Raw genomic sequence first — 22,738 nt, 5'->3', positions numbered from 1 at the left:
GGAGTTGGACACGTAGGAAAAGTGAATTATTTTATCACGGATACTCTGTCTTGAACCAAACATTTCTTAGCCTCATAATCACTGGCACCTCTGAGTGATGCCTGGCAATTACTCAAATATCTGATTCATCTAGAAAAAGTAGGATGATTTGCTGTCACTCAGAGTACCTAAAAGAAGGTCACAGACACTAGAGGCAGTTCTACAAAGGAGCTCCAAAGAATGCTTCAAGTGAAGGGTGCATAATTAAACAGCCCAGTGAGGTGACTGCTTGGCGGGAACCACACTCTTAAGAGTGTTCGTTTTCTTTAACAGAAATCAGGCCCATACGTCTGTTACAGATACACGTCCATGTACACCCCCAGTTAGACTGAGTCACAGCGTGGATGACAAGGACGGGGTTCCCAGGACATCAGGGCCTCGGGGCAGGGTAGAGGACTTGGGTACACTGAGCAGCCTAATATGGAGGTCGGGGAGCCCCACTACGGGACTCGCACACCAGCCCAGGCTGCCGTGGTAGAGCACGGACAACAGCAAACGCCGGCCCCAACGTTCATTTAAAGAGCAGCCAACGTGCAGAACATTCCCCCTTCCTGACTCACTTAGGTCCCCTTCAGGCAATTCCTAAAGTTCCGACGCCCAGCTCACCACCTGAATTCCATTTTGAGCGTCTTAGGGCCCAAGGTTACCATAACTACCGTACACAACCAGAAGACTATTGGGGAAATGAAAAGACTAAAGGAAAAATGTCTGCAAGTACAAAGTGAACCCACATTTCAAAGGGACAGGCCTTCACTAGAGTGAAGAAACACAGACTTCTCACCACCAGCCTTGGGGGTGACGTGAGGACAGGAACAGACTTTCTACGGCAAGTAGGGCTTCCTGAGGGCTGAGCAGCATCTCCTTGGGGACTTCCCAGGGCACAGTCATTTGCATGCTTGAAGGGGGTCAGACAAAAGCAGTGAGACCAAGCAGAGGCCCTGCCAGAGCAGGACGATAGGGGACAAGCCCCCGTCCGGAAGTGAGCCTTGGACTGGCAGCCACGAGATAAAGGGAGGAAAGGGCTGCTGCTGGCCCACTCTTCACACTCGGGGCTCTAGGACGGGCTTCCTGAAGGAAACCAAGGATCATGTACCAGCCACAGGTGCAGGGACTCCACCTCTCCTCTGGTACTCAGCCTCAGGGCGATTGCTCAGCTCGTGACTGAGAAGTGATGCGAGAATCACTTCTGGGATTAGGCTCTTAGGTACAGATGAGCTTTCCAGAGGCTCTCAGAGCTCCCAGATATTGTGAGCCAAGTGGTGTGTGTGTAGGCATCTTTCTGGGGCAAGGATCCAGAACTCTCAGATTCCCAATTGGGTCCTTTTTGCAAAAAAAAAAAAAAAAGGGTTAAGGGTTCATTTTTCCAGGCCTTTTTCTCCCAAGGTCAAGTGCTTTGGAATTATACTTGTCTTTGCTTTTAAAATTAAATGACAGCCAATTACACATCAACATAAAAGTTAACACCCTCACAGGAAGGCAAAACATACCAGACTCTACTGGGAAAAAATGGTACTTTAGATATATATTAAACATTAAATATAATACATTATATTCTTAAAGCAGAGGATATTTTTCATGCAGTCTAGAGAAGCACTGCTTGCTCAGAAACATGTCCATCCTCTGATCAGCCGAGTTTTATGAACTTGAAATTGCTCCAGGAGAGCCGCATGAACAACAGTGGACGTGGGACGCCTCAGCGGCAAGGATCTCAGGGACCCGGCCATGATGGGGCCCCACCCGCCCACAAGACCCCCTTCTTTCTAGTGGAGCCCCAGCAGCTTTGGGCAGCTCAGGGCTGTTTCCAGAAAGGGCTCCCTGCACGAATGCTCCTGATTTAAGTCTGCTCTGTCTCGCTCCTGGTTAGTTAGAGCTCATTTTCAAGACCACTTCTGCCTGTGGTGCTTGGTTTTAATGGCAGCTGTCTTTGCAGTTCTGCTGTCCTGGGGCTGGCCTGATGGTGCTCAGTGGGGCATGGTACTGGGGAGGGGTAGCTGGGGACAGAAACTGGGTTTGACTCGAGGCCTGGATCAGAACCCCCGCGATCCCAATCAAGGAAAGCCTCTTAAGCGCTCCTGATCTCAATCCTCTCAGGTCTACAAACGGGGCCTTTATGTCAGGGGATGTGATGAAAGGACAAGCTTCCTTGTGGTGTCACATGGGTCCACACGAGGCTCAGCACTGATGGGGGGATGAAATGCTACACGGAGGGCCGATCAATAGCACTCACCGGAAAACACAATCCACAGATTGCCGAATCCAAACACATTTTAACAAACAGTAGAAAGGTGAAAGGAAAACAGCACAGATACAGGTTAGATTGCATACAGCAGGTGAGATTCTCCAGTAATTAAAATATAAACATTTTCATTAAATCTCCTGGACACATCAGATCGTCTCAGTCGAAGAATGTTCTGGAATGTATGACCCAACTCCCCCCATCTATTGTGTGTCTACCACAAGTGTGAATTACAAGCATCAGGGCAGCAGCATAACAAAGCAAACACCTAAGAAGAGCCTGTGTCTTATGTCTGTATTCAGATGCTGGGAGGATGGCTCCATCATTTTACTACTCATTCCATGCAAACAGGTTAAAGATGTGAGATGCAGACTCTAATCAGCATTTTTCAGTCTGATAACAATAATATAATTTAAATTTGTCATCTGAAGCAGTCATTTTTAAGGTGTGTGGGAATGTAAAAGGTCCCAGCTTATTCAGTCTAGGCATCTAAGGGGAAAAAAATCAACTTCATCAACCCGCTCAAAAATTGGGAATATTTACAAAGTCAGACAACTCCACGGCAGATGCAGTATCTTCTACAAAGAAAGGCATTTACTAAGAAAATCAATGGTGTATTATTTAGGGAAAATACATTTCAAAACACTTTAGAAGCACCCTCTTGGCTGCAAAGTCAATCATCTAATTATAAATAATTCTGACACTGTGATTAAAGCAGATAGACCCCCGAAGGACCTCAGCCTGACCCACATATTGCTATTTGTGGCTGTAAGTTAGAGAAGGATCTTTCTGGATGGTGATTCTTTTCACAGAGCATTTTACTGTGCAGCCTGCCCTGCTGATCTGAATCAGGGATGCTTCCTGGGTAATCAATACTGTGCAGTCCCGAGGCTGGTGGCCGATAGCACTGAGCAGAGGTGGGGATTCATGGTCTGTCTGCAGGGGATGAAACCAGGAAACATTCCCTGAAATCCTCTGTGGCCAGGAAATGCTTCCATGGAAGCTCACTCAACCTTGGGTCTGCTGCTAAGTCACTTCAGTCGTGTCCGACTCTGTGCGACCCCATAGACGGCAGCCCACCAGGCTCCCCCGTCCCTGGGATTCTCCAGGCAAGAACACTGGAGTGGGTTGCCATTTCCTTCTCCAATGCATGAAAGGGAAAAGTGAAAGTGAAGTCGCTCAGTCGTGTCCGACTGTGTGCAACCCCATGGACTTCAGCCCACCAGGCTCCTCTGTCCATGGGATTCTCCAGGCAAGAGTACTGGAGTGGGTGGCCATTGCCTTCTCCAACCTTGGGTCTACTACACAACAAAGCTGCTTCTCAAGGGCTGGAGGGAGAAGCAGGTTCCCCGGGGTTGGGTTAGTAAATTCATATAGCCCCTTACCCTTCTTTGCCAATTTCTCCAACCTTCAGGGCTTCAACAAGAGGCTCTTTACCTAGTTTGGTCAAATTCATTTTGGTCTCGAGAGTCATCAGAAAGGACCCATTGTAGGACATTTCCAAATCAATCCAGAGTCCTGGAAAAAGGGTTGAAAAAAAAAGGTTTCTTTCCCCCATAAAAACATGACTATGAACAACAGTATCAAAAGTTATATTTTAAAGTATCTAAGTAGGTATCACATTGCAAGTCTATATATACTGCCTGTACTACCAAGGCATGTGAGAGGAGACTGTGAAACGAGAAGTTTCTAGAAATAGTTCAAGCATCTGGAAAATTGCCAGCATTTCAACACCCATTACAATGATCAGAGTGGCCTCAGCACCCATTGTGAGAGATGGAAGAGTCCGGTCCTCTGGGTTCTTCTTACACTTAGTAAGAAACACAACCCCCAGGAGGAGACGGCTTGTCTCAGGACAAAGGCGGGACGACGTCTGCTGATTCTCAGTGGGTTAGAGGCAGCGGAGAGGTGCAGAGACTTCACAGCAGGTTGGGCTCTTTAAAGACACAAGTGAGAACCACTGTCTGTCTTGAAATTCTCCCCTCTTAGGGTGGGGGTGGGGAGGGGCACAGAAAATGGTTTAGGTTTAGCTTGGTATGATAAGGATGGTGACAAGACCTTTTACAACCCTTTTCTTTCTGGAAACTGTGTAGTAATGGCAGCAAAAGTATTTATGTTCCAGCCCCAGGATTAACCAGATAAAGCTGGGTAACCACTTTGTACACCTTTGCTTTAAAACTGGTCATGTTGATGACAACATATCTTAGAGGCTTTTGGCTTTGTGGAATTTCACTGGGAAGGCCCATCAGAAGTGGCCATTGACCAGATGTCTAAAATGCAAACAGAGGTCATCTCATGACCTTCTACCCAGGGTCCTAGAATTCAGCAGGCAGGACAGACCACACTGTGATTTTGACACTCCAAGCGCCACAGCACCTCATGGACTTCCCGTCAAAATGTGGTCCTTCAAGTGGGTGTTTAGATGTTAATAAACTTATAAGATAAATATCTGAAAGGAAGCAGGAAATTAATTGAAAATCATGTTCACACACAGCCACATTTTCAAGTAATTACAGTAAATAACCTATTCCCTGTTTGGCCACCAAGCATTAACGGTACAACTCCTCACTAAAGGCAGAATAATTTCCATTTTGCTTTCACCAAACTCCTTTTTATTATAATTGAAGGTAATTATTTTCCATGAATGACCTGGTCTAATTGATATGCAGATCAGCTGTGAATGTCTTTGCAGCAACTCACAAAACTGCTCTATTTCTTGCTTATGTTAAACACTTAAAAATCATTAATTAGCTTTGCTTTCCAAAGGCACTGTTACTGAAAATAAGGGCACACCTGCTCTAATAAAGATATTTAGTCATTCATCACTTCCAAAAGAAAGGGGATTAGGGTAAAAGGTTTGATATTAATAGATTTTTAAGCTCAATATAAAGAGAACATCAATAAAGAAGATATATCTTTAAAAAAAAAAGAAGTTATTTGTTTTTGTGTATCTCCAGCTTTATTTAACTTGAGAATCAATAGACTCAAACTACCTGTGTGCTGTCTGTATTCATACATGATCATTTCCTTTGAAAACCCTACTCAGGTTTCCAATAAATATTACTAGTTCGGATTCCTTTTGAAGGCTGTCATATTTATATACATATATATACACACACACACTTTTTTTTAGTGGTAACAAGTTTTAAAATTCCAGGGTCATACATAACTTTCCATTTGTACTTATCCTTAGCTTCCCTCTTTATTTTTTAAAATTAATTTATTTAATTAGAATACAATTGCTTAACAATGGTGTGTTAGTTTCTGCTGTACAACAACATGAGTCAGCTAAGGCTATCATATTAAAAGAACCAGAATTTACTTGTTATAAAGTGGAAGCGTTCGCCTGTTTTTTAAATAAGGGGATATGGAAAAAGGTTTGGTAAACAGCTGCGCACACCCTGCTCATCGGGACACTCCACCCAGTCACCTGTGGTCGGGCCCCTCTGAGCTGAGGCTGGAAAGAGGGGAGAAGAGTACGTGGAGCCCAGTCACATGGACCAGGGCTTGGGCTCCCCTGAAAATTTCTTGACCTCTGGGCACCAGCCTCCTCTTCTGTACCAGGGAGATGACGCTGCTTACACAGCCAGCGCCTGGTGCATCCTGGCAGGGCTCTTCCCTTTCTGTGCCATCGCCAGCCCACTTCCTTCCACGACTCTGGGCTGCAGCCTAGCTTGCTATTGTTGCTGTGGCTCTTGGGAACCAGACCAGAGGAGGCCAAGGGGCCAGAGGGAAGAGGCTGCACCAGGCAGCCAGACAGCCCTGTCTGGCTGGGAAGTGGAGGGTGGTACATGGACATCTGACCAAGCTTCTGCATAGGGGATGGAGCCTGTTTTTGTATCACTATATATGTCCCATGATGGTTGGATGGCATCACCAATTCAATAATGGACACGAACTTGGGCAAACTCCGGGGAACAGTGAGGGATAGGGAAGCCTGGTGTGCAGTAGTCCAGGGGCTCAAAAGAGTTGGACATGACTGAGCAACTGAACAAAGTATGTCCCGTGAGACCCACCCATGGGGCCCTGCTTAGTCCTCGTTCTCAGTGAAGATGCAGAGTCAAGAATGGTTTGAGAATCTTTAAATACAGATATAAAGTACAAACACTCAAATTATCCTAATATGGCATGCTTGCATTCAGATGAGGATGAGATGACTATCTGAACATTAGATGTAAAGAAAAAATATGTTTCTGTGACAATGATTCAGCAGCAAAAATCGCCCTGAAAAGCTTGGAGCACATACACCTGGAGCCAAGAGCACCTGGTTACATAAAGAGTGAGTCAGGAGTTCCCACCTTGCAGAGCTGAAGGATGAAATCAACAGTTACCAGAAAGGGACAAATGTAGCAACACTGAAGTGGGGACACACGCTGTGTCCTGAGTGGCACCCTGACCCTAACGGGCTGCACACTCCTCACCTGGGTGAGCGCAGGAACAGTTTCTTCTGGGCTCTTGACAAAGATTAAGACTTCCTTGTGAGGCATTTCATTTAAAATGCGGCTTCCAGACTCCCTTGGTGGTACTGTGGATAAGAATCCCCCTGCCAGTGCAGGGGACACAGGTTTGATCCCTGTACCATATGCCGCAGAGCAATCAGCCGGTGCCTTAGAGCCGGGAAACCGCAAGTACTGAGCCCACACTCCCCAGAACCTGTGCCCCCCAACAAGAGAAGCCTGTGCACCGAGACTCAAGTAGCCCCCGCTTGCCGCAACTAGAGAGAAAACCCATTTGCAGCAATGAAGACCCAGCACAGCCAAAAAAAGTAAATAATAACAATAAATAAATAATTTTAAAAATTCTGCTTAGTATAACCACCTGGTCTTGGTAGCTCTCAAGGACAAAAACCAGAAGTTAAGGAGCAGGACAATTTTTTAAGTCTTTTAAACAGGAGTAAGGTGGGCTTCCCCTTGGCTCAGTAGTAAAGAATCCAGCTGCAGTGCAGGAGACACAGGAGCAGTGGGTTCGATCCCTGGGTGGGGAAGATCCCCTGGAGGAGGGGCATGGCAACCCACTCCAGTATTTTTGCCTGGAGAATCCCATGGTCAGAGGAGCCTGGCGGGCTACAGTCTGTGAGGTTGCACAGGGTCAGACACGACTGAGCACAGCACAGGGCAGTCATCCTGAAAGGCTCTCCGGAAAGGGTGTGAACGCAGAGGGTCTTGTCTTAGTCTCTCAGGCTGTGGAACAAAATACCACAAACTGCGTGGCTGAAAAAACAGATACTTATTTGGCACAGCTTTGGAGGCTGGAAGCCCAAGATCAAGGTGCCAGCCGATCCAGTCCTCGTGAGGGCTCTCTTCCTGGTTTGCAGACAGCCACCTTCACCTGTGTCCTCCTGCGGCCAACAGGCCAACAGTTAGCTCTCTGGTCTCTTCTCCGGGGGCACTAATCCCATCGTGACGTCATCTAAACCCAATCACCCCAAAGGCCCTGTCTCTACCATCTCATTGCAGGTAGGGCCTCAACAGATGGATCTGGGAGGGACCCAAACATTCAGTCCATGAGGTCTCTACCACATGAGGGGTCTTCATGTTGCGAGGCCGTCCAGTGGCGAAGGGTGGCACCTGATTACCAGCAAGTCCCTGTCCGCCTTTCACTGGCGACAGGGGAAGCACAACTGACACTGAACATGACAAACTTCAGTCGGGCTTCATACAAGGGCCTGAAGAGCGCAGAAGGCTCTTTTTTGTTTCTCTTCAACTGCGTAAGGGAAGGATCAGTTTCCACCACCACTGCTATCCAGAGGGAGACTGCAGCAAAAGTTACTACTCACTTTTATGTGGCAAAAGTGAGTAGTAGTGTAACTCCACCCCAAAGTGTTTATTGAGTTCTTTTTTTCTCTTTTAACATAGCTGCTGTCTTTTTTTCCCCTCCTGGCTGCATTGGGTCTTAGCCGCGCGCGGCACTTGGGATCTTTGCCACGTCCTGTGGGATCTTTCTTATTGCAGTTCACGGGCTCTCTAGTTGTGACACTGTTGCTCAGTAGTTGCAGGGCACAGGCTTAGCTGTTCCACGGCATGTAGGATCTTAGTTCCCCGATCAGGGATCAAACCCACGTCCCCTGCATTGCAAGGTGGATTCTTAATCACTGGACCACCAGGAAAGTCCTGTTTATTGAGTTCTTGACACAAGCCATCAGACCTCAAGACTTTGAGCTAAACCCCTATCCTCAGGAAGTTGATGCCTGAAGAATAACAACAGCCTGGGCCGTGGGGAGCAGAGCAGACTGAGATGCCACCACAGGTAGAACACGTACCCTGGTGCCTGTCACCCGAGACAAGCAGAACAGAGCTTCTTCCGCCTTCTCCCTGGTGGTTCATTTAATAGATTCTACTAGGGCTTCCCTGGTGGCTCAGTGGTAAAGAATCTGTCTGTTAGGCAGGAGATGGGCTCAATCCCTGGGTCGGAAGATCCCCTGGAGAAGTGCGTGACAACCCACTGCAATATTCTTGCCTGGAGAATCCCATGGACAGAGGAACCTGGCGGGCTACAGTCCATGGAGTTGCAAAGAGTCGGACACACTAAGGTGACTGAGCAGAAAGGCATTAGGACTAAGAAGCAGTCTTACCATGCTGGCAAAAATCCAGTACTTTCACTCAGCAATTCACTGCTGTGTTTACTATTAAAATAACCAAGGGGCCTCAGTCTCACTGGAGCAGGTTTAAGGGGCAGGGGCAGCTCAGGAGGCAAGACGCTCTGCAAGCCTTGCTCACTGAGCCTAGCTCATGTTACCTGCTCCTCCACTTCCCTCTACCTGTAACCATGGCTGATTTGCTCTCTGAAAGCCAACGTCTGGCATCCAAAGAACAAAAGCTCTCAGGATGGAAGATGTAGTCACATGTTATCAAGAACGGATGTTTGAGTTATTCAGCTCTTAACAAGCACATAGGTGACTGTTCTGTTCCTGGCAAACAGACCAGTGCCATGTTGCTCCCTCAGATACCGCAGGAAACTAGTATTGTTCCTCGTACTTGGGTCCTTTAGGACAGATGTCATCTTTGGTTCTTTTGACCTGTAACTGTTCTTGGAATGGCTCCGCCTTTCAATGTCGACACAGTCCCAAATCAGAGTCTCTCCTCCCCACCTCACCCAAGACCTGCAAATGGGTACATTTTTCTCCTTTCTGCAGAAAATATATTTTTTCTTTCTGCAACACCATCTGGCCAGACAGTGTACGTGCCATTCTTGTGCTGAGCCCACAGTCTGGCCTTGTCACTGTGGTTAGCCCTGGGCAGCTGCTCTCTTGATGAGGGTGTAGCCGACGGAACGGGAAGCTCACAGACTGACTCTGGTTGCACTCAGCTCACAGCACTAATAAAGGCACCAGGCACCATAAACCAAGGTCCAGAAGACAGTGTAGATGGTGGACCTGCCAGTCATGACTATGGGCATCTCTGGAGACAGACCAGCCTCCATTCCTGTGGGACACGGTCATCTTTCCAGAGAATCCGAGCTCTTTAGTGGAAACCTGGGTTGCTGGTTGGGTATCTTGAAACAGGGAAAACCAGTATCACATGGCACTCTTTCCATCCACTCAGTGACCATCTGCAGACTTAACTCCACGTCGCAAACATCCTGAAGACTAAATGAATTAATCTGAACCTGAGGGGGTCATAGTCCATGTCCCTGGTTCATCCTGACACTGATGATGCCCCCGCAGGCACTGCTCTAAGACCTCTGGTTCCAGGTGTGGAAGATAAAAGCCTGGCCGACAGCCGAGGGTCCCCACTGCACCCCTTTGGGAAGATTTTACTGATCAGGCTTTGCAGCAGCGAACACCAGCAGCTTCCTGTGCGTCACCTGTGCTGAGGGTAATGCAAAGCGTTTCATCCCCAGCATGACCAACAAAGGAGACGCTCCTGCCCTCAGCACTCTGTGGATGAGGAAACCGAGGTGCTGGGTGCTCAGTAACCTCCTGAGGCCTCGCTGTGGGATCACAAAGGAGCAGGGCCCGAAGGCAGGTGGCCTGGCCCAGAGCCGGTGCGCACACGAACCTCTGGCCTGGAAGCTGTGGAGCAGGATGAAGGCGAGGCTGCTGAGTGGCCTCTGCACGTCACCCCCTCTCTGAGCTTTGGCATCTAAACAGTGCGGGGTCCTGCTAGGGAACCTCCGATTGCCTCTCAAGTCTAAACAGTCGATCTAACCAATTCTTTAAGGGTTGGAAAAAGAAGCTATACATTTTCAATGAATTTTTTTAGTTTAAACTTTTTACTTTCTTCTGGGGTACAGCCAATTAACAATGCTGTGATAGCTTCAGGTGAACAGCTGCGAAGGGACTCAGTCATACATAAACAGGTATCCATTCTGCTCCAAACGCCCCTCCCAACCAGGCTGCCACATAACATCGAGCAGAGTTCCCTGTGCTATACAGTAGGTCCTTGTTGGTTATCCATCATTTTAAATTAATTTTTATCCATAAAAAAAAAGCTCAGGAGAGAATGGATCGAGAATGTACCAAATGTAGCAGAAACAGTCACCCGGTTATCTCTGAGTGGTGGGATGAAGGGTTATGTTTTCCTTTTTCCTTTTCTAAATATTCTAGCTTTTCCCACTTTGGGTATTCGTTGGATGAATGAAGGTATAAACATTACCCTAACAGAGTTAATAAAACAACCAGAAAGAGCCTGGCCTGGTGGCCCTCCAAGGTCAGGCCCTGGGGAGAGCAGCCGGTAGGGACAAGGGGTGGGAGGGGGAGGCTGTGTGGCCTGCGGGAAGGAAGGAGACCAGTCCCTGCCCCACGCAAGGTGTGTGGGGGGCGGGCAGGGATCAGAGAAAGGAGGCGCACAGCCAATTTCTAAGGGACGGCCTTTCTCCACCTCCTGGCGGGAAGTGAAGGTGCCCCAGGAAGTAAGGGTCCTTTTCCCTTATTTGCTGCACGAGAACCTGGCTGTGTGTCCTGGAGCCAGGATAGGTCAGTGGTGGCAGATGACCCTAGGGAAGTCCCTAGAGTCAGTTTTAACAAGTCACTCCTGATTTTAATTTCTCCCAAAGCAAAGGTTTCTCTTTGAGCAATGGAACCCAAGCCACACCGTCCCTTCACAGTCATTTCTGTTTTACCATCACATGCATCCTTTGCATAATTGGAAAAACCTAATTTGATCAAACTTAAAACCCACAGGCTTTATGTCTTTATCATTCCTTTCTTTAGTAACATTTCCTCCCTTGTTACGTAACCAGGCAGATCTCTACAATTTGCCCCGAAAGGAGTTAAGTAAGCCTCAGATGGATTAAAAACTGGCAAAGCTTTGATCTGTATAATAAAATGTCTGGCTGCAGCTCTGGCTCCAGAGGAACAGGAAAGAGACTTGAGACTGAGGCATTTAGTGTATTTCACTCAAAGCCTTACAAAGCTGCCCTGAGAGGCTGCAGAGTTCACAGCCACCGGTACGCTTCTTAAATGCTTCAAAGCCTAGCTCTGGCCCTTCCCCCCTCTCTGGAAATTTCTACTAATTCAACAAAGGACAGTCCTGAGATAAGAGACTGCAAATGCATTAGAAAACAGAGCATGCACACGTATTATTATATTTACTTTCTTTAAGCCCAACTCTCAGGAGGTTTATGTTAGCTGATCATTTACCAGCTCGTTACCAGCCAATTCCTAACGAGGCAAAGGGCAACCCAGAGCCTGCTAGAGCCAGAGGAAGGCAGGCCACCCTGGAATGCCAACGGGGCCGAGATCCGGGCTTCGCAGCTGACATGTAGATAATGCAGCTTTTAAAATTTCACTTGCGGTTGACAGAACTCTAGTAAGGCCATTTGTAAAGAAACAATCCTTTCCAGCTTTACTCTTGGTAAACCAGAAATTAACGAAACCTAGGAACACTCAGCTTCATCAAAGTGTAGACACAATTAAATGGTCACAGGTGATCTCAACATGCTATTAGATGGACCTCTGGATTTGCAAATATTTCTCTGCTCTTTCTCTGAAATCGATGAGATGCTAAGAACTAGGAAATATGAGCTTCACTGTCAGATGAAATACTTGTTAGAGCTGCTAACTGTAGAGCTGGAAAAAAAAAAAAACTCTTTGTATTTACATCAAGTGTATACAACACAGAACTTGATTTCACTAAATATGTTCAGGAGCCATCTGATGGAGCCTTACAGAGATAAAAGTAGATGCTAGAGTTTATAAATTTTACAAAACATTTACTTCAAAACAAACATCACTCTCTTGAGAAGTTGTAATTATTTTCTCTTTTACTTTGTTCCCGAGCTTTTTGAGGAATAGTGTAAATCTAGTTTAAGTGGAAAGACGCCCTGGGCTTCCCTGGTGGTCTAGTGGTTAAGGATCCACCTGCCAATGCAGGGGACACAGGTTCTGTCCCTGGTCCAGGAAGATCCCATGTGCCTCGGGGCAACTCAGCTGGTGCGCCACAACTGCCGAGCCCGCGCACTGCAGTCACTGAAGCCTGCGTGCCTTAGAGCCCGCGCTCCGCAGTGAGACAAGCCACGGCAGTGTGGGAGGTGAGCGGGCCCGAAGCACAGCCAGTGCCTCTCACCCTGGCAAGGGCAATGGCCGTGCAGAGCCTGGTCACACGAAAGCTCAGGTCCCGGCCACTGGCATGTGGGCATCTCTGAGCTGGAGGAGGATCTTTAAGGATCCAGAAGACTAGAAGGAGGACTAGGAGGGGAAGTCCAGATATACTCCCCCTCATTTTAAGGTTGTGACCATTAAGAGCAGAAGACACACAGCATGAAATACGGTTAAAAACGCCTCCCCTAAAGTGAAAGTCGCTCAGTTGTGTCTGACTCTTTGAGACCCCATGGACTATACCCGCCAGGTTCCTCTGTCCGTGGAACTTTCCGGGCAAGAATACTGGAGTTGGCTGCCATTTCCTTCTTCAGGGGATCCTCTTGACCCAGGGATCAAACCCACTGCAGGCAGATTCTGCACCAGGGAAGCCTCCAAACACAAAGCCTTGGTTTTCAATCTGCAGTGCTGGCGACATTTTAACATTCATATAATTGCTCAGTTCCTCTCTAGACCCAGTTAAGAGTTACCTTGGTGGTCAACGTAAGGCTTGAAGGCCTGAAGGATTTTTGGCACAGCTACCCCCATGTCAAGTTCCGTCAGAGTTAGCTCATTCATGAAATACGGGAGCTGGAGGAGAGAAGGGAAAACGAAGGAGACACGTCAGCAGCCTGGTTAATGTTAGAAGTCAATGGTCTCTCAGAGGGAACGATGGGGTGGGGGGAACACATTTATTTAGCCAAAATTTATTAAGCACACACCACATACGAGGCATCCTGTTACAGACAGAGCCGTGGACGAGTCAGGCAAGGCCCTTGCTCTTATGGGGTTTAGGTTGAAGGGGCAGAGACAGAAAAGTAGACAGCCTAACTTCAGAGACTGATTGGGCTACAGAGAAAGCAAGGTGGGTGATGGGGAGGAGGGAGGCTGGGGAGTTTTAGATAAGACCAGCGAAGACTTCTCTGAGGGTGCTGAGTTGCCAGAGGCCACACTGTGGAGAAGCAATCAGTCATGCTGGTCAGGTTATTGATGCCCAGGGTTGACTCAAGTCTGGGAAAATGGACCTCTGAAAGGACTAGTGGGGAAGACAGGAAGTCACTAGAACATTTCCTGTAGACCAACTCACAACATATATTAAAATTCTTCAAAAAAAAAAAAAATTACGTCCTTTGACCCCTGTGCTAGACTTTTTCCCTTTGCCCCCATGGATTTGAGTTCCTCTCTACAGCCCGGGAGGCCGGTCTGCAGGAACCACACGGGTGACCTCTCTTGCCCTCTGACTTCTGGCTGAGCTTGGCCAGTGGGACAGAGTGGGCAGGGGGCTGGGCGGCACCGGGAGAGAAGTACTGTCGGCACTGTCCCCTCCCTTTGCTCGAGGCCACAGCTCCTGCCAGACAGGCAGCACCTTCGCACAGCCACCCTGCCTGAGTTTGGGGTACTGCACCAGGACTTTTGGTTTCTCTGCATCAGTCCACACCTTCCTAAATCCTCCCTTTATTAAACTCTCCCCCGCGGCTTGTTCCATCTGAATGTGTCATGTGTTTCCCACTGGGACCCTGACGAACACAGCTGTCAGTAAGAACGTGCTCTACATGAACCAACATTAAGAGTGCTGGTATCATGCTTAGAAATTCCTACTTCACCTCAGGAGCACAAAAATTGATTCTATGCTTCCTCCACCTGGATTTATATATGTGTATGTATATTTTAAACAATACAGTTTAGGCAGTCCATTCCTAATTTTAGTGTAAGACACAAATTAGGAATCTACCTTAATTTTGTCCCCAATGACTACTCAGACGTCTTAACCTGTTTCTAAACCTTTCCCTACTGACCTGCAAAGCCACCTTTCAATGTGAGATTCCCACCTCACTGGAGTCTGTATTGAGCACTGTTTCCTACCAGTATCAAAGTGCTTTTATCACTGTAGCTTTAAAATACACATTTAAATCTGGCAAGTCCCTCTCTTTTCTTTTCCCCAGAATGTTCTTAGTCTTATAAGTACTGCTCCAGTTAAACATTAGAATAATTTTGTAAAATTTAGAATATAATTAAGAGTTAAAAAAAAAATTGAACATATGCTGAACATTTCCCATAAAATGAGAAGCATTGAGCCAAGCATGAATTTCGTGCCTATTTGAGCTGGACCTCTTTAGCTGTCTCTCTGCAGAGAAACTCAAGACGTTTTCAGGATTCGCCAGTCACAGAATGTCATCTCTGATTTTTTGTGGGGATGGAGGGGTTAAATAGGTATTATGATGTCTGCGATGGACAAAACGTGACTAGAGACAGTATTCAAATGTGTGTTCTGAATTGGTGGTTGCTTTATTTGGAAAACCGTTTTTCCAAAGCATCAATGTTACATGGTTCTTGGCCTCCCAATCAGCCTACAGAAATGCTACTTAGCCAAGAATGTAGCCAAAATCTGGCACCCCTGCCCCAGTCCTTTGTGTCTATTATTGTCATCCTAACACCCAGTGTTTCTGGAGCAGGTCAGGTTTCTATGGGAACAGGAGTCGACACTGAGACAGGGAGTGAATTGCAGACAGAGAACACAGTGTCCCTCCCTGTGCCCTGTCCAGACTCCCATCCACCTCCATCCTGGTTCCCTGGAGTCCCCAGAGGGCAGAGGAAGGGCCTGAAATGAAAGCGGGAACTGAAGGAAACTGAGAAAGGCTTGGTGTGGTGGTGGGTGCCAATTACCAGTAAGCAGGAGGGGGATGGAGATCAGCCGGGCGTCTCTCCTACCTACTCACCTGAGTGCCCAACTCCAAGATTCTACAACATTTCTAACCAACTCCCCACCTCTACCTTGCTCAGACCTATGATCTGAATCCAAACTCTCAGGACCAGGCCCAAGAGCAGCTTCCTTCCTGCACTGCAGGGGGTGGAGGGAGGCAAGGAAAGGTCACTCCCCCAACAGAGACTCTCTTCTTCCCACCCAAGAGAACCCACTGTGTGCTCTTTACCCTTCTCGTAAACCCAGCTGGGGACCGGGCGCTCTCCAGGTTGCTGGGGGGTGAGTCGGAAACCATTGCAATAACTGAGCAGCATCTGCAGACCTCGGCACAGAGGCCATAATTACCGAGGGCTTGAAGGTGGTGCCGGAGCAGCCAGCCAAGCCCAGGGTGTACCTGCTGCCGGGACAGAAACTCAGCTTGTTTTAAACCCATCACTGGGCACCAGCTACACACACAGGGCTGCTCTTTCATGACGTGAGTCATAATCGCGGGGGAAGGTGACAACCTGAGACTGCAGCCAGCCAAGAGCTGTCCGTGTGCCAGGCCCTCGAGGAGACCAGGAGATGGGGAGATCTCTGTCCTGGGGGCAGCTGGGGACCCTCCAGCCATTCTGGCTCCTGACTGGTCATTCACTAACACTCAGCACTGGGTTTACGGAACAGCCCTGCCTAGGGAGACTTGGCTATTTGCTGACAGTAGGAGTTCTCTTGGCAGGGGTGGTGGCAGGTTCAGAAGTGGGGTGACACCCTGCTGCCTTCAGGTGGGGGTGGGGGGGTAGGAGGTGCTGAGGCTGGCAGTGCAGGGAGGACAGCCCCTGCCTCTGAACTGCTGGTGCTGCTGGATCAGGGCCACTTTTTCCTCCCTAACCTCCCAGCACTCTGACCTCAGAAAACAGGAGGAGGTTTAAGTTCGTGTCCTGCAAAATAGCCCACATGGCCAGCCAGCAAAGGGAGAAGATGAAAATGAGAGACTTTTCTCAACCTCTTCTGGCTTAAGGGACACCACGGTTCTCCACCTGGGGTGGACTCCCAGCACACAGCACTCTGATGCCCTGTGCCAGTCTGTTCTGGAACGTCTGTAAGGCGAGAGCAGTGTCCCTCATCATCATGACCTGTGGCCCTCCTGCTCAGGGAAGCACCCACAACAGTCTCTGGGAGAAGAGCGGTACCAGCCCTGCCCTGCACCTCCACCCAGAACTCAAGCCCTCCATGGTTTCCCAGAAAGCAGAGGAGGCTGAGTAAGCTCCAGGGTGGCTGCTGGCCTGTCTACTCCAAACTGCTTCCCCAGGGACCTGGCCAGCAGAGCAGGCAACCCTCAGCTCTCCCAGAGAACACAAACAGGCTGACCCTTGTCCACAGAGCCCTCCCACACCCCTGCCCTGAGCTCTGCCTTGAAACCCGCTCCTTGTACTGAGGTGGTGCCTCTTCCTTCTCCTCAGGGCCTGGGGAAGGGACGACAGTGACCAGCGTGGCAGGGAGAGCCTGCCTGGGTCAGGAAGGGCGCTGTTCATGATCTAAAGGAACCAAACCGAAGCTCCTCCACGTCCACAGTTTCCCCTAATGCCGTTTTACCTTCATTCACTGTCTCCTAACATGGAGTCCCTGAACTCTCTGAGATCATGGGCAGGATTCTGTGTCATGGTGCACTTTTCTAGGGAAAAGATCCATATGTTTCTGCTTCTCCAAGGTGGCTATGACCCAAAAGATCCACTGACCTCAGCTCCTGACTGAGCAAGCTCTCTGTGAGGATCTGGTGACCAAAGCAACTCTTCCTTGGCGGGGTGTTCACTGGATCAAAACCTTAAGTCTAAGTCACCTAACTCAGGTCTCTTGGTTGGCAAAGGTGATACTAAATGAGTCACTACATGGCAACCGTGAGGAACACTTATGCAAGTTTAGCCTCTGTTCCAGGCGGGCCTACACCAGCACCAGGACTGTTTCTTCAGCAGACAGCCCAAAATAAAAACACCATCTGGCCAGAAGTAAAGGTCAAATGCAGACACACTGAGAGTGCAACGGAGGCCTTCCCAGCTTTGAGAGGAAAGAGGCGTTATATGGTCTGGCATTTTCCTCACAGAACACGCTGTGTGGCCAAGACTGCATGACTGGGTGAGCTCTCCCACCATACACCTCAAGTTCATTACTAACTTAAAGATAACAGAAGTCTACACAGCGAAACAGCTACAAAAGCTCACGTGGTCCCATATCGAATCCTGGACGTGATAATCCTAACGTGGATAACAATGAGGGCCATGGAAGAAAAAAAGTAAACAGCAACAGTCACTAAATCCCCAGATGCAGTTAGTCAGATGGTCAAGGTCACAGCCCAGATGTGTTATTTGCTAAGAACTCACTACTCTCCATTTGTTCTATGTTTTTGACTCCACTATTTTTCAGTTAGGACATAATGTATAAAATTTCCAGAAATTAAGATGTGATGAATTGGAAGGCTCTTGTGTGGAAAACCATACCTTTATTTTGCTGAGTTTCATTTGGATTTTCTTAGACACCAGATCAGACCAGTACTTCTCTCCTAAGAAGTCCCAAAACATTCTTCCAAGCAAGGCATTCACCCAGGCTTCCTGTTCCTCCTCCTCGGAGGGTGGCACCTCTGGCAACTGGCAAAAGGAAAGGGCCCAAAATTAGCTAGAAAGCAACTGGAGAACAAGACAGGTGCTTATTTTTAAAAAGTCACTGAAGGTTCCTCCCTCTTGAGATGGGGGAACCACATGAGTCGTATTTCTTCCCTATAAATTAAAAGTCCCACATTATGTCAGTGAACAAGAAAAAGAGAAACAAAAGCCACCATCACCGATGAAAACTCCTCTTTGTCTATTTTCTTTTGCTACCAGCCTTCCTGTGAACCAGCTAACATTCATACAATTATCTCAGCCATATCACCCTACTGCACCCCCCTCCCCTGCCCCCAAATCAGCTTGGTACCAACATTCTGACTCAGTGACACATCTGATCAAATGCTTGCCTATCTTTCTTCCAGTTAAGATTCCCAGGACGTCTAATTGTCAAGCTGGTCTCCCCAGGCAGCCCCAGGACTCTCACATTTAGCCTGACTCCTATGAGGTCACAATTCTCTTGGGCGAAGGGCATGGGTTGCTTAGAAATACTGGTGTCTGGGTCCTATATCCGGAGATGCTAATATAAGTGGCTAAGAGGATTTTTTAGAAGCTCTCTCATGGATGCAATGAGCAGGTGAGGTTGAGACCCACAGCCCTGGATTAGAGAGAGGAATTCTACGAAACTTCTACAGCTGTCCTCATCCATCTCAGCCCAGGTCTACCCTCTACTGGATACAATCCATCTGAAACGCCTGTCATGGCCAACGTGTGAGGTGGTGGTGGTGGTTTAGTCACTAAGTTGTGTCCGACTCTTGCGGCCCCAGAGTCTGTAACCCTCCAGGTTCCTCTGTCCATGGAATTTTTCAGGTAAGAATAACTGGAGTGTGTTGCTATTCCCTTCTCCAGGGGATCTTCCTGACCGAGGGACTGAACCCAGGTCTCCTGCATTGCAGGTAGATTCTTTACTGATTGAACCACCAGGGAAGCCCAACGTGGGAGGTGGGGAAAGAGCAAACCCTGTTAGCCTCTGATTTCCAAGGCTGAGTATTGAGCTCTGGACTCTTGGTGGGAGAGGGCCAGGGTGGGGACAAGCAGAAGGAGAAGTGGCCACGACACTCACGGCCCCTGTCACAATGCAAGTGATGCTTGGTGGCATCCACTGACCCTACACCCGGCCCTAGGGTAAGACTCCTCAGGCTCCCTCACTGGCATCTCACAATACCCCAGAAAGGCAGAACTTTTACTTCTATTCTAGGGAGAACAGACTCAGCACCGATCAGTGCCCTGCCTGAGGCCCCTAATTCATCAGCGCAGCCTGACTCACAGCCCCACCGCCCCCCACCCCCCCGCCCTGTCCTCCAGTGCTCTGTCCTGTGGGAGGAAGAGGGAGTGACTGGCCCCTCGTGTGACAGCCGTGTCCTGTGCCGAGGGCTCTAATGAGATGACAGCTGCACAGAATCAATTAGCCTTGGAAAGCAAAGGCCAAAAGGACTAGAAATGCAGGCTCTGCGGGCTGTCACCCTCCTCTTCCCTCTACGGCTGAAACAAATGCATTTGGACTGTCCTCACGGCTGCCTGCAGCCATTACACAGAGACGCCTCTGTGCTCCACGCATGCAGGCTCCCGCCAGTCACGTCTGTCCTGGGCAGCCCCACACAGCTGTGTCCTAGGCTGGTGGCAGAGTACACGTGTGCGTGGCCTGGGGTTCATGGATTTGACACTTAAGAGATGTGGTGGCGTGCGAGTGTTCTAAAGGTCTCTAGCAGGTATCTACATGTGACTCTTCTGAAGTCCAGAGCCCTTAGGGTCTGACCCAGTTGAACCGGTCACTGAGCGTGTGTGGAGCCTGGCAGACCACCCAGCGCCCACCTGTCTTCTATTCCTATCAGAGCATGTGCCGTCTCTCGCTTTGGGGACCTGGTGTTCACTTGCATTTCTCAATGTAACGTTACTGCATATAAGCAGGGATATTCTATGTTCAAGGAGTCCTTCAAATTGGGATATTTTCAAAGTTCTCCCTTATGAATGTTGGTGAGTTTCGTTAAAAAAAAAAATTAAACTCTGGTTTAAAAAATAAATACATGTGGGTCCCTGCATTTCAGAAGACACAGCTCCAGCCGCCTCGTGTGAGCAGCTGTGCCCTTCTCACGCTGTACAGGCTTCCGAGAGCAACCAGGGCACCTCAGTCACCAGGTCCTGGATGGATGAGTGGGAGTCTGTGCCCAGCAAGCACTGTCATGCCTCAAGTTGTACGTGGCTTTTGGAATCGCTTTTTTTCTCTGCCCGAACATCTGCGCCCCACCGGAGGGGGATCCAGTCTAGCTTTTCTGAGGTTACTCACTGTCTCTGAGTCACATCAGATTATCCTCGCAGACTTCTGATTGAGCACTCACCCAAAGACAATGCCCTCCTCCCCCAGGGAGCCAGGAAGAGCCAAGACGCTGCCCACGCAGGACAGCGCATGTCACGCTCAGATCTGTAGGCTGTACAGAGAAGAGGGTACTCTTTCCCTTCTCCTGTGGGAGGGCTGGCCCTTTACTAACCTCTTACACCCGAGTTATTCACAGGAAACAGGGTTTAACAAAAATAGCAAGAAACAAAGCCTATTTCACAACTTTTGTCCAAGCCAAAGGCATATGATGTGGAAACAAATGTCCGAAATTACTGACAAGCAGGTTGTGTTTTTTCTTTTCAACTGTTCCTTTTTCTAACTCAGGGTCTCTCCACAGACTTGAGGGGAACAAAGAAAAATCCAGGAGCAGCAGAATACTGACAATGCATCAGAGCAGCTTTATGAACAAAATCTGGGTTCAACAGGCTGCTAGAAAGAATGCATTTTCAATGAAAGTCATCAACATGTAAGACCTTAACCAATAAATGTGCATATATTTCCTCAGGCTGCTATTTGCCTGCAGGGAGGAATGTGAGAAGCATATTCATGTCACTATTTCAACTAAAGACGTATATTTAGAAAGGGTATGTTTCTAAAAATGGCTCCCAAAATAAAGTTTGAAGAGCTCAATGGCCGGGAGCTGAAGCAAGGCCATTAGAACTGTCTGATTAGCTCTCAGGAGGTATTTTATTAAAAACTAACCCTTAGAAAGAAAATAGTACAGATTTACTTTGTGTGGTTTACTTGTCTCCTATTATAAATAGCCAGATGAACCTAGCTTTTTAGGGACAAAAAGAGCTCAGTGGCTTTGCTGCTAAGGTTTGGTCGCACACAATCTGGTGTCATGAGGGTTTCACGAAGGGCTGCATGGTCCAGGAGAAGGCACAGTGGAGACCCTCCCACGGGGGCTGTTTCCCCAGTTACAAAACCAAGCATAAGTACCATAGAAAACACCCATAATCCCACTATCCAGATTTAATTATTTAAAACATTTTAACTGTATCTTCTTTCGTTCTGTATTCAATGTATATATACTTTTAAGAATACGTTGCTTAAAAAAAACAGATATAACTAACATGGTTTTGTATCCTTTTATAAAAACAGATGTATGGAGATATAATCCAGGAGGCACTACTGGTAAAGAACTCACCTGCCAATGCAGGAGACTCAAGAGACTCAGGTTCAATCCCTGGGTTGGGAAGATCCCCTGGAGAAGGGTATGACAACCCCTTCCAGTATTTTTGCCTGGAGAATCCTATGGACAGAGGAGCCTGGCGGGCTATAGTCCATGGGGTTGCAGAGAGTCAGACACGACTGAATTGACTTAGGACACAGCACAATCCACATACCATACAGTTCACCCATTTAAAGAACATAATCAGTGGTATTTGATATAGTCAGAGTGGTGAAGCCATGAGCACAGTCAATTTTAGGATATCTTCATTACCCCCAAAGAAACCCTGTATCCACGAGCAGTCACTCCCCATTCCTCCCAACTCCATCCCCACCAGCCTGGGGCAACCAACCACTAATCCATGGCAGGGAATGTGCCTATTCTGGACATTTCATAAAAATGGAATCATACAACATGTGTTCTTTTGTAACTACTTCTTGGACTAAGCATAATGTTTTCAAGATCACCCATGATGTAGTACGTATCAGTACATCCATCATCTCTTCATATTGTGGAATAATATTCTATTGTGTGCATACATCACACTTATTCATTCTTCAATTGATGGATACTTCAGTTGTTTTCCACTTCTTGCTACTGTGAATAACACTGCTATGAATAGTTCACAAGTTTTTGTGTGGACACAGTTTCATTTCTCTTAGATATATACATAGGAGTGGAACCGCTGGACCCCACTAACTTTTAAGTTTATTTAACATCCTGTTGTTGTTCAGTCACTCAGTCTTTGCAACCCCAGGGACTGTGGCATGTCAGACTTCCCTGTCCTTCAACCATCTCCCAGAGCTTGCTCAAACTCATATCCATTGAGTCGGTGATGCCATCCAACCATCTCGTCCTCTCTTGTCCCTTCTCCTGCCTTCAGTCTTGCCCAGTATCAGGGTCCCTTCGAATGAGTCAGCTCTTCGCATCAGGTGGCCGAAGTGTTCGAGCTTCAGCATCAGTCCTTCCAATGAATAGTCAAGACTGATTTCCTTTAGGATTGACTGGTTTGATCTCCTTGCAGTCCAAGGGACTCTCAAGAGTCTTCTCCAACACCATAGTTCAAAAGCATCAATTCTCTGCCACTCAGCCTTTGTTATGGTC

At 48.0% G+C, this 22,738-nt stretch overlaps 1 protein-coding gene across 3 annotated transcripts in view; it reads right to left on the bottom strand.

Moving 5' to 3' along the window:
• TEX2 (testis expressed 2) overlaps positions 1–22,738 on the bottom strand; it is a 114,483-nt gene that overhangs the window by 11,306 nt on the left and 80,439 nt on the right. For 2 of the 3 annotated variants that reach the window (XM_086356938.1, XM_086356937.1), the window contains 3 exons: positions 17,964–18,110; positions 13,283–13,382; positions 3,661–3,793 (listed from right to left, as the gene is read on the bottom strand). In XM_086356938.1, the coding sequence (XP_086213064.1) occupies positions 3,661–3,793; positions 13,283–13,382; positions 17,964–18,110 (380 nt within the window). The remainder of the gene's footprint in view (positions 1–3,660; positions 3,794–13,282; positions 13,383–17,963; positions 18,111–22,738) is intronic. The other variant, XR_015147416.1, reaches the window with a different exon arrangement.

The sequence above is a fragment of the Bos grunniens genome, chromosome 19, assembly GCF_055505025.1.
Source record: "Bos grunniens cultivar Pamir isolate PY7600 chromosome 19, Bosgru_T2T1.0, whole genome shotgun sequence".
In the NCBI taxonomy this organism is placed as follows: domain Eukaryota; kingdom Metazoa; phylum Chordata; class Mammalia; order Artiodactyla; family Bovidae; genus Bos; species Bos grunniens.
The sequence above is the reverse complement of the archived record's forward strand: the minus strand, read 5'-3'. Positions and strand labels throughout refer to the sequence as shown.